This window comes from Cyprinus carpio, chromosome B2, assembly GCF_018340385.1.
Source record: "Cyprinus carpio isolate SPL01 chromosome B2, ASM1834038v1, whole genome shotgun sequence".
In the NCBI taxonomy this organism is placed as follows: domain Eukaryota; kingdom Metazoa; phylum Chordata; class Actinopteri; order Cypriniformes; family Cyprinidae; genus Cyprinus; species Cyprinus carpio.
The window spans coordinates 17,972,178-17,983,600 of NC_056598.1; the positions used below are offsets into that span (position 1 = coordinate 17,972,178).

An 11,423-nucleotide genomic window follows, 5' to 3' on the forward strand; every position below is an offset into this window, starting at 1 on the left:
ATATTGCTTTATGCTCAAGGTACAAACGTTTTAGAATATATATATATATATATATATATATATATATATATATATATATATATATATATATATATATATATATATATATATAAAAAAGTTTCACAGTTTCAATGATTTTCTATATCATTTGAAGCACAAAGTCAAATGAAAAAAAAAATAAAATTAAAAAAAACCTTGGCTAGACACTCAGAGGTACAATAACTTCAGGATATGTTTTCAGCCAGACTGAGAGACACTGACATAATTCTTGAAAAAGGCATCTTCCGAGTTTGTGTCTTTGGTTTGTAATGGATAGGAGGTTAGAAGTCTTTCAGTACTTGTGTGAGGCGTCTCATTTTCTCCTCCATTACCCTTTTATTACTCTCAGTTTCCTCAAGCAGCTGGCGCATTTCCTCCTCCACCTGGAGTACCTGGGGTTAAAAAAATAAACAAATAAACATGTTCTTGAGAAAGCATTCTCCCAGTCAATCATCCGAGTGATTCTAGTCTGCTCACTTTGGTCTAGCAGTTTGACTGCATGTACCAACAGTAGCAATATAAATGACAATACAGTGAATCAATAGTTTAGTGGCAGTAATACCTTCTGATTGGCCTTTTCTATTTGTTTCTGTTTGTCATTCGCTAGACGCAGTATTTCAGCTTGATGGGAAGCTTGCAGAGATTCCAGTTGTCTACGGAAGGCATCATCCACACTGTGAAGCTTCTCCACTGCCGCTCTAATTAAAAAAAAAAAGTTTCAAATGTATACTACTGTATACTGTATATACGTCATTAGCCTAATTAGGGCCTACTGCCCATCTCATACCGGTGTGCTTGCGAAGCCTTGTCTTTTTCCTCTATCAGTGTTCTCTCTTTGAAATCAAAACCCTCCTTCATTCGCTTCACCTGGCTTTCAAGCCTGTTCAACAGTTCTGCCTTTTCCTGCCATTTTTTACTTGAGGCTCTGCAAAATAAATTTTATTTTTAACATATTTCTAAGCAACTGTGTGATGGCATACACCCTTTCAAACAATGACATACTGTATATAATAATAAGTTGGGGTGTAAGCTTGGAATCATGAGATGTTTGCAGTTTAACTAGTGTTATTCCATACCTGTATGTCTCTTTAACCTCATCAAGCTCCGCCTCCTTATCAAGGAGCTGTTGTTTCAGCTCCTCCTTCCTGATACTGAGCTGCTCCACTGTGTCTCTGAGCTCTACTGCAGAGGCCATTTCCTCTTCCAGCTGCTGCTTCAGCCTTCGCTGATCCTGCACATTCTCATCACGAAGTTTACGGATCTGTTCATCTCGCTCCAGCAATGCCTATAGAAGCAATATATCAGAGAAAAGTGAGCCAGGCGATGAAAACTGACACTATTACACATGAGATTTTTCTCTTAAGACTATTTTCTTTTGTACTTAATGCATTAAATTAGAAGATGTAATTACACATTTTTGATAGATTTGAACCACAATAAATATTTAATTTATTTCTATCTAATTTCTATTTTAGGTTATAGGTTTTTTTTTTTACTAAGTAGGACTTTACCTCTTTTAGTTTACGAATAGTCTCTGTCTGGTCATCAACAATCTTAGCTTTAATCCTGAGTGCATCATTGTCTCTCTCGTTCTGCTTCTTCTGCGATTCCAGTTCGCCTAACAAAACCTCAATTCTGGCCTCCAGTCGACCACGGTCCTGCGCTAAGGATGCACCTAAATAAATGGACAAATACAAAAATTAGCTATGTCTGGGTTATATTTTCTTAAAGTTTTCTTGAAGTTACTGAAGTACCTTGCTGTGCAAGTTCTTGGCCCCAGATCTTCCTCTCTGCCCGTAGTCCATCTATGACAGACTCTTGAGCAGTAAGTTGGGAGAGCAGCTTGGACTTGTCCTTTTTCAGTAGCTCCACCTGTAGGTTAAGTCGTTTATCGTACTCTAACCTGGATTCCAATGAGTGTACACGGGTCTAGCATACAAAAACAGAGCACAATGTGATTTATAAAGCATTACTTAAGAAGTGATCGAAATCTGATAGGTGACGATTTGACAAAAATCCACAAAGGACACAACAAAATTAAGAACTTTTTGTAAGTAAAATCTTTTGGTCATACCTTGAACTCAGCGGCAGCTTCTCGCTTTGCTTTGAGCAGCTCAGCAATGCGTGTTTTCTGTTCTTTCACCATAGCTGTGAGCTCCTGCACCAAAGAGGCTGACTGCTTCTCCTTCTGCTGAGATTGGCTGAGACTTGACTTCACGTCTAAGAGCTCAGCAGATACCTGATCAAACCCCTCCTTTACCTACAAATCACAAACACACACACAGTAAGGGTAGCCAGTCCGAAATTTTAGGCAGTATTGTTAACTAAAACTCTTCAACATTTTTGTTAACTGAAATACAGCTGAACAAAAATATATATCTTACATAAAAAAAACTCTGAAATAATTTTAAATTGAAGTACTAAACTTACTACTAACAGAAAAAAAACTGAAATAAAAATAACTATTCAGAAAAATTAGGGAAAAAATGTATGACAAAAGAACAGAAAATAAAATATAAAAGTATTCAAAATATTACTAAAAGCTATAATAGTACATACATAATAGTAAAACAGCACTGATTTTAAATACTGCACTGACATTTACATCAGTACTGTTGTTTATTTCTGTTTTCTCAAAACCGATACATTTAACTTAAAAAGGTGTACAAATAACTGTTCTCCTCCTCAGTTGGTTCAAATTTAGCATTGATCCAAGCAAAAATGTAAATTGTTTGTGTTTTTTTTTTTTTGACTAAAAATGCTACCCCACAATTTAGATTTACCTCTGAGAAACGCTTTGCCTCAATGGTGAGAGCCATGCGAAATTCATCCTCTAGAGCAGCATACTGTCTCCTAGCATCAGAGATCTTCTGTTCCAAATCAGTCTGTTTCTGAGCAAATCTCTGCTCTAACACCACCACTTCTTTGGCTACAGCCTCCTTAAACTCAGTCCCACCAGGAAGCAGCCGCGCTGCAAGCTCTTTCCTGTCCCATAAGTCAAACAGGTGCAAGATGAAACAGTTGAAATTTCCTGTTTGCAAACTGAACCATTTTCAGGCCATCACTCTGTGTATAAAATGATCATGGACATGATTCCATGTGGTGCTTGTGTACCTGTGCATCTCCTCCCTAGAAGCCAACAGTTCATGCAACTGCTGCATCTTCTCTTTGTGCTGTCGAGTTGATGCACGGAGTATTTCAACTTCCCTTTTTAAGGCAGATGCTTTATTCTCTAACTCCTGAGTCCTCTTCATCTGAAATAATATAGCAGGTCATTCGCTTTAAATGTTATATAGAAAACTATTTTATTTTGAAGAGTGTTTTCCACTTTATAAGTCTCATTCTCATGGCAGCCGTTCAAACACATGCAAAAGGTCAGGTGTAAAAATTCTCAATTCAAAGGATTCAAATGTAAAAAGGAAATTGAAACATGTTTGCAATTCAGCCATATGCCTCTATATTTATCTGGGAACTGCTTCTGGAACCATCCCATAGAAAATGCCCTTTACATGACTACTAGAATTTCACTGTCTAAGCATTCTTGTAAGTAAGAATAGTTCTCATCAGCTCAGTGAAGACTGGATATATGGTTCAGACATGAACCCGTGCCACTCTTTACAGTATACTTTAGCACTCAGTCCATGCTATGGATCCGTCACTACTAAAGATATGGACTGAACCTGTTCTGCACGCTGCTGGACCCTGAGGGCCTCTGCTTTGGTCATGCTGTCCTCCAGACTGCGCAGAGCCTTCTTGTGTTGGTCTTCCCGGTTGTGCACCTGCTCCAGCTGCTCTAACGTAGACCTGTATCTCTCCTCCAACTCCTGCAAATGAGTCTGCAATGCTGCCCGATCAGAGCGCTCTTTTAACAACATCACCTTCAACCTAAAGAAATAAAACAGATTGAGCTGTTTTTTCACAATATCTTGGAAAATGCATTCTCTTTTCACCATGCATATTCATGTACAGTACCATTCAAAAGTTTGGAGTTTTGGAGAATTCAGATTTTTTAAATGTTGCCAACATGTTGCCACTAAACACTAGGCTACATCTCCAATATATTGTACAATAGTAATAAATGAATAACTCACTAAAACTTCTGTTTAATGACAATTAATACATGACACTTTTCCATTAATTTATATTCACACATACTCAGCAGATGAAGAGTTAACAAAACAGACATTGGACTGTGAGGCGAGAGTCATTAGCAGAAAAGTGCTGCAGGGGTGGCAATTAGGATTGATTGATAATCTGAGTCAGATATGTGCCTGTTACCATGACTTTAATCTCCATTATAAATACGATTTATCACCAGGGGGAGCGCGTAGGCTATAATATTAGAGCACAATATCAGGGCCATCATCACGCCACAGAAACTGCCGTGCAGGTGGGGAGGCAGAGCTTCATACATCAGGGCCCTGCAGTAGGGACTCTGGAAACGTCTAATAAAATTTAATTATACTCAAGTGTATTCAGATCCAACATTTCAGCTGGAGCTGACACCAATTAGGTGCAATACGTCAAGCCAAAGATTCTCTCCAAACACTTGGATGGCTGGAGATTAAGGTGTCCTTGATGGAAAAGAGTGCTTGAATGAGTGAGATAATAGATGTTGCAGCTAATTGCGTTTGTTGGTAATATATAAATATATATATATTACTTTGACTCTCAGCAGTAGGACTCTTAATTAGGCTGCTCAATTTGCATTCATTTTATTCACACTGGTTTCAATGCAAAAGTAAAACAGAACAAAGAGACAAAGTGAAACTATATTTCTCAATATTAACAGAGGACTCTACATGCCCTCACCTGTCTGTGGTGTGTAAGGCCAAACTTTGCAAGTCCTTTTCCTCGCTGGCTCGAGTCTGCAGGTTCTTGACCTGGTCAGAAAGTCTCTTTGCAGCCTGCTCTGCCTTCCATCGCCGCTCGCGCTCCTGGTCTCGCTCTTCCACAATTGCCTGCATGTAAAACACACTTTACTCTTTGCAAATACTCATTTTGCTGAATAAAGAGAAATGTTGGACCTGTGCAGTGCAGTGCAGTTTGCATACCCTGTAGGTTTCCTCTTGAGATTGAGCTGAGCTTTTGTTAGGACTGGCTTTGATGCTTTTAGGGCCCTTTTTTACAGACTCTGTGGTTTCAACAGACCCAGAGCTCTGGACTGATGCCCTCCGACGGGGGACAACAGTCTGCTTTGTGGTCTTCTGCTTTTGTGTATATGACAAACTGCAATGGAACAAAAAAAAACATTTCAGACTAGAAAAGGTGTGAGATTGTTTAATAATTTATGTTATATATTAATATTAAAAATAAAACATTGAAATGTGAAAACTATGTGAAACAAAAATGTAAACGTGAATTGTGAAATTCTTATTGCAATTTTAAAGAACTGCTTTCTATTTTTATGTATTTTAAAATGCGATTTATTCCTGTGATGGCAAAGGCAAATTTTCAGCAGTAATTTCTTCAGTCTTCAGCATCATATGATCCTTTGTAAATTAATCTTAATGTATGTACTGGCATCACAGATATAAATTATATTGTAAAGTATGTTAAATAAAAAAACAGTTCTTTCAAATTGTAACAATATTTCACAAAAGTACTGTTTTTACAGTATTTTTGAACAAATAAATGTAGCCTTGGCAAGCATACAAGAAGGACATTATATATATATATATATACATATAGTTGGGTCCATATATATTTGAACACAGGCACAATTTTTATTATTTTAGCTGCTGACCAAAACATATTCAAGTTACAGTTAAATAATGAATATGGTCTTAAAGTGCACACTCTGATCTTTCATTTGAATTAAAGATCTTTTATCTTTAATCTGAAAAAGCCAAATCACTTCTGGAAAAGCATTCTTTGGATGGCTGAAATTAAGATCAGCCTTTACCAGAATGACGGGGAAGAAAAAAGTATGGAAAAGGCTCTGAAAAGCTCATGCTCCAAAGCATAGAACATCATCTTTGAAACATGGTGGAGCATTGTGATGGCATGAGCATGCGTGGCTTCCAGTGGCTCTGGATTACTGGTGTTTACTGAAAACGTGACAGAAGACAGAAGCAGCCGGAAGAATTCTGAAGTGTATAGGGATATACTCTGCCCAGATTCAGCCAAATGCAGTAAAGTTGATTGGACAGCGCTTCATAGTACAAATGGACAATGACCCAAATCATACAGCAAAAGCAACCCAGGGGGTTTTGAAGGTAAAAAAGTGGAACATTCTGCAATGACTGGGTCAGTCTCCTGATCTCAGCCCAATTGAGCATGCATTTCACCTGCTGAAGACAAAAAGGCAGAAAGACCCACAAACAAACAACAACTGGAGCCAGCTGCAGTAAAGGCCTGGCAAAGCATCACAAAAGAGAAAACCCAGTCTCTGGTGATATCCATGAGTTCCAGACTTAAGGTACTCATTGCAAAATAATTCAACAAAATATTTAAAATGAACATTTTATTTATGATTATATTTATTTGTCCAATTACATCTGAGCCTCTTAAAATGGATGGACTATGTATAAAAAATCTGTACATTATGTATTTTAAGTTATATTTTTTTGTTTAACCCCTTTTATTAAAGCTTAAAGTCTGCACTTCAATTTCATCTACATATATACAGTATATATATATATATATATATATTAGTGCTGTCAAATGATTAATCGCGATTAATCGCATCCAAAATAAAAGTTTTTGTTTACATACTATATGTATGTGTACTGTGTATATTTATTATGTATATATAAATACATACACATACAGTAAATATTTTGAAAATATTTACATGTATATACATTTATATATTTATTATCCTTATATTTACAATATATATATTATATATAAATATATTTAATATTATAATATTTTTATTTTTTTTTTAAATGCATATGTTTGTAATTATATATACATAATAAATATACACAGCATACACGCATATATTATGTAAACAAAAACCTTTATTTTGGATGTGATTAATCGTGATTAATCATTTGACAGCACTAAATATATATATATATATATATATATATATATATATATATATATATATATATATATATATATATATATATATATATATATATATATATATATATATATATTTTATTATTAACATAATGGTTTATTAGTGTATGTGTTGAATTACTTACTATTGCTGTAACTTCTCAATAGTAGCTCTCTTTACAGCTCCATGTTATTGCAGCTTAAGTTTTGATCAAGTTAAATGAACTGAATTTAGTGAGAGTGTAATCATTCATGTGTACAAGCAATTTTAAGTTGGAGGAGCAAGGACAATTTATAAACTGCCCTGATTACTGGACTACTGCAAAGCCTTTGTCTAAAGGGTGGAGCTTTTCTATGATTCTGAATCTTAAAGGGTTACTCCACCGCAAAATGAAAATTTTGTCATTAATCACTTACCCCCATATCATTCCAAACCTGTAAAAGCTTTGTTTGTCTTCGGAAAACAATTTAAGATATTTTGGATGCAGGAGGCGTACACTCTTCTGTATCAGCCGTGGCACAAGGATACGTTTTTTACTTTTATTTATGCTTTGGTTTGAAAGAAAACAGCGTATCAGCACAGCATGGCTGACACAGAAGAGCGCACACCACCTGTGTTCTGCTCAGATTTGTCAAAATGGTGCTACGCTGATTTGGAGAGACACAGAGGAGAGGAATTGTTGAATAAAGTCGTTATTTTTGTTTTCTTCGTGTACAAAAAGTATTCTCGTCACTTCATAACGTTACTGTTTAATCACTGATGGCAGATGGACTATTCTGACAATGCTTTTAATATTTTCCTGGACCTTGACAGTTTTACTTACTTGGCAATTTATGGGACAGTCTCAAGCCTCCCGGTTTTCATCCAAAATATCTTAAATTGTGTTCTGAAGACACACTAAGCTTTTACGGGTTTGGAAGGACATGGGAGTAAGTGATAAATGACAAAATTTTCATTTTGCGGTGGAGTATCCCTTTAAGTTAGATTTACAAAAAAGACTACTGAGGAAGAACATATCAGGTAAATATTCTGGAGCCTCTCAAAACACAATTCAAGAACTGTGCTAGAGCAAATGACATTATTAATCAAATCCAATAAACTGTAATGAGATGTGTTTGTGCAACTCATGTCCAATTTCTCAATAAGCACTTGAAATTCAGTTTAAGACACAATGCATTTTTAAATATGGATGTGTACAAGTTACTTCACCAGTCAGATTGTTTGGGTTTGGTGTCCTTGGTCAATTTTTTCCCTGCAAAGCCTCTGGGATGAGACAGGATTCTGGAATGTCGTTGGTTCTCTTTTCCACTGTCACATTCGCTCTCTGATGTCTGATCGGTGTCTCTTTTTGCTTTATGTATCACAGAAGATACAGCGCTGTTTGTTTTAAAGCCATCCCCTGTAGGGACCTAAGTTCAAATGTACAATTTAGATTTATGCTAGTTCCTAAATTTTGGATTGTGCTATTTTTATGAAAAGACTGAATTAGTGATCATTAATGATGAAATTAATGATAACAAAAATGTAGTAATCAGTTTTCTCTTTCTTTACCTTCTGAATGAGATGGGAAACCTGCTGCTCTAGTTTTTTAATTCGCTGCTCATTTTCTTGATTTTCTGCAGTTGGTTTTTCACCGCGTTGTCGAAACTGGGTCAGGACTTCATCAATCCGTGGAGTAGTGAGAGGAGCATCTGACTTTGCCTTCATAACAAAGAAACACATCGAACGTAAACATGTCTCATAACCACCTCAAGATTCAAATGCCATTCTCAGTCTAAAAACAGATACATTTCTGAGGAGCTTGAAAAAATAAACAGTATCATAAAAACAATTTACCAGTTCTTCATTAACACTGGCGTCCGTTGAAATGAGAAACTCAAGAAAGTCCTCAAGACCAGGAACATCCATAGGACTGTCTTCTGCTAAAGGAGATGGATTTCCTATGCGATCTACTCCATCTAGTGTAGTGACTTGATGCAGAGACTGAAGAACCATCTCTCTGTAGCCTACAAACAAAGGAAGAACATACTAGTGAAAAAAGTTGCCAACTTATTCTATCTTTTATATATTCTTTTTGGCCATTTTAGACTATTTCAGATTTTCCACACCAGTTCCATTGCATGATTCATTGTTGCCTTGTCTGAAAAAAAATCTTGGTTTTCCTTCGGGGTTTTTTCCTACAAACCTGGCAGTGAGCAGACCGGATTCTGTGCACCATCCTTGCTAAGAGTAACATCTTTCAGATTCTGCAGTCCCATCATGCATTGCAGCAGGTGGTTCATGCTATCCAAACGATTGCTGTGGAGCTGGAGGTACTTTAGTTTGTACTCTGCTCCATGAAGATACAAGAGACCTGAAAGCACAGAGCAGTGAGTGAATACACAGTTGTCCAGCTGTGATCTACACTATCGTTCATAAGTTTTGGGTTCAATAATAATAAATTAAATTAAAAATGTATACTTTTATTCAGCAGGGACGCACTGGTAAAATGTGAAAAGAATTTTACATGGTCCTATTTCAATTAAATGCTGTTCCTTTGAACTCTCTCACCAACAAATCCTAAAAAACATATCATGGTTTCCATAAAAATTTAGCTGCACAACTGTTTGCAACATTGATATTAAGAAATGTTTCTTGTGCACCAAATCAGCATATTAGAATGATTTCCGAAGGATCATGTGACACTGAAGACTGGAGTTATCAAAATAAAAGTGTTTTTTTTTTAATAATATTCTGATATCTGATTTTTAAAAAATATTGTGGAAAATGTTATTGCATGATTCTCTGACGAAGGCTTTCAAAATTTTTGATTGTTGATTGTTCTGTTGCAAAATAAATTTCAAGTCATTTAGAAGATACAGAGAGTGCAGATCCTTTTTTATAAAAAAATAAAACAAATTACCAACCCCAGACTTTTTATTGTTAGTGGCATTTCTTATCTTACATGTCAAATAATTCAGAGAGCAAAAACAAACTACTCAAGAATTAACACACTGATGGGAATGCAATCTAACCTACCAGTAAGGTCATTTATTTGATTGTAGGCCAAATTCAGTCTTGTGAGACTTGTTAGTCCATTAAGTCCTGAAAGAAATCCATGTATTGACAGATTACATACCAAAGACACCTAATTAGAAGTAATAACAGAAAGGAACTGTTCACGATCACATTGAAAACAGACACGCTTTCATTTTAACATTAAAATTATACTACAGGGCATTTCAAACATTTACCACATTTTCTGCCCTAAAAAAGTGTGAGCTTTACCTTCAACTTTGGTGATTAAGTTGCAGGACAGGTTTAAGGTGCGCAGTGAGGACAGGGAAGCTAATCCCTCTATACGACAGATGTGATTGGATGACAGGTCCAGATGTCTTATGTGCCATGCTGTCGTCAAGCCCTCAATCTTAGTGAGGCGATTACAGTGAAGATTCAGAGATGAAATGCTGGAATTCAGTGGGACCTCTAGTAGACTAAAAATAGATATCTTAAGTGAAGTCACAATCACACACTGTACTTAAAATACTGGCACTTCTGCTGTAAAACTGAACTATGGGTTAAACTGACCTTGAAATATCCTTATCAATTAGACAGAGCTCTCCAACAGCCATGACCTGCTACAGACACACTGAGAACAAGTTTCTGTCGTTATCAACCTGTCAAATATATAAGCAATAACCCACAATAACCTGCAGACTTCTGGGGTGTTACATGACTGAATAGGTCACAACAATAATCGATGAAAGGGATACATTAACAACAACATAACGTGTTATTGTTTCACACAGCTAACGTTAGACCTTTATCTACATTGCTGCTACAAAAACGATTGAAGCTTAATCGAAGTAACTCTTAAATTGGGTCTTTTAATTCAAATAATAAGAACTAAGACGACGAACTGACATAAGTGAAGTTTTAGACACTGGGCGCCTCACAGTTCAACACTTGACAACACAACACACGATGTAAACAAAACCCAGACTGATTACGTACACAAATGTATTTGCGAATTTTATGTTAATAACAGATCAGTTCTTCTATTAAATTGCGCGCAGAGCTGACAGGGTTGTATAAAACTATTGATAGGTTACTTAAAGCTTTAATAGAACTTCAATTTCAAATGCAAAGTGATGTGACGCTAGTTAGTTTTAACGTCAGTTCTTCTGTTAGCCTCTGATTACTTTTCGATGATTTACTTCCTCTTCCAATATACTATAAATAATATGAATAAAATGATGTGTGTTATAATTACCTAACTGACTTGTAGTTAACTCTTAACTGCCTGCGAAGGATTCAAAGATCGCCATTATATGTTTTACCGCTGTAGAAATTAAAAGTCCCGCTTACCGATTCCTACTTCCGGTCGGGT

General features: G+C 36.1%; 1 protein-coding gene across 2 annotated transcripts; it reads right to left on the minus strand.

Moving 5' to 3' along the window:
• Window positions 1–117: 117 nt before the first annotated feature.
• On the minus strand, window positions 118–11,421 carry lrrcc1 (leucine rich repeat and coiled-coil centrosomal protein 1). 2 transcript variants are annotated; one of them, XM_042718453.1, is made up of 20 exons: window positions 11,311–11,421; window positions 10,622–10,682; window positions 10,322–10,527; window positions 10,073–10,138; window positions 9,240–9,407; window positions 8,891–9,060; window positions 8,606–8,755; window positions 8,264–8,463; window positions 5,094–5,268; window positions 4,852–5,000; window positions 3,720–3,924; window positions 3,154–3,293; window positions 2,823–3,024; window positions 2,114–2,299; window positions 1,794–1,968; window positions 1,551–1,714; window positions 1,116–1,324; window positions 827–964; window positions 602–737; window positions 118–431 (listed from the first exon to the last, which is right to left on the minus strand). In XM_042718453.1, exons 2-20 carry the CDS (start codon window positions 10,663–10,665, stop codon window positions 321–323), a joined length of 2,994 nt encoding a protein of 997 aa, XP_042574387.1. In that variant the 5' UTR covers window positions 10,666–10,682; window positions 11,311–11,421; the 3' UTR covers window positions 118–320. The 2 variants fall into 2 exon arrangements, with proteins under 2 accessions (XP_042574387.1, XP_042574389.1); XM_042718455.1 differs by having other exon boundaries at window positions 11,307–11,401.
• Window positions 11,422–11,423: the final 2 nt, after the last annotated feature.

What these genes read in the sequence shown, in the direction of transcription:
- lrrcc1 (XM_042718453.1), bottom strand. Translation starts at nt 10,665, where the DNA reads ATGGCTGTTGGAGAGCTCTGTCTAATTGATAAGGATATTTCAAG. An exon ending in TTTCCCATCTCATTCAGAAG is followed by an intron (nt 8,464 to 8,605) that starts GTAAAGAAAGAG and finishes ATTTGAACTTAG; the next exon opens with GTCCCTACAGGGGATGGCTT. An exon ending in AAACCCAAACAATCTGACTG is followed by an intron (nt 5,269 to 8,263) that starts GTGAAGTAACTT and finishes GTTCCATTGCAG; the next exon opens with TTTGTCATATACACAAAAGC.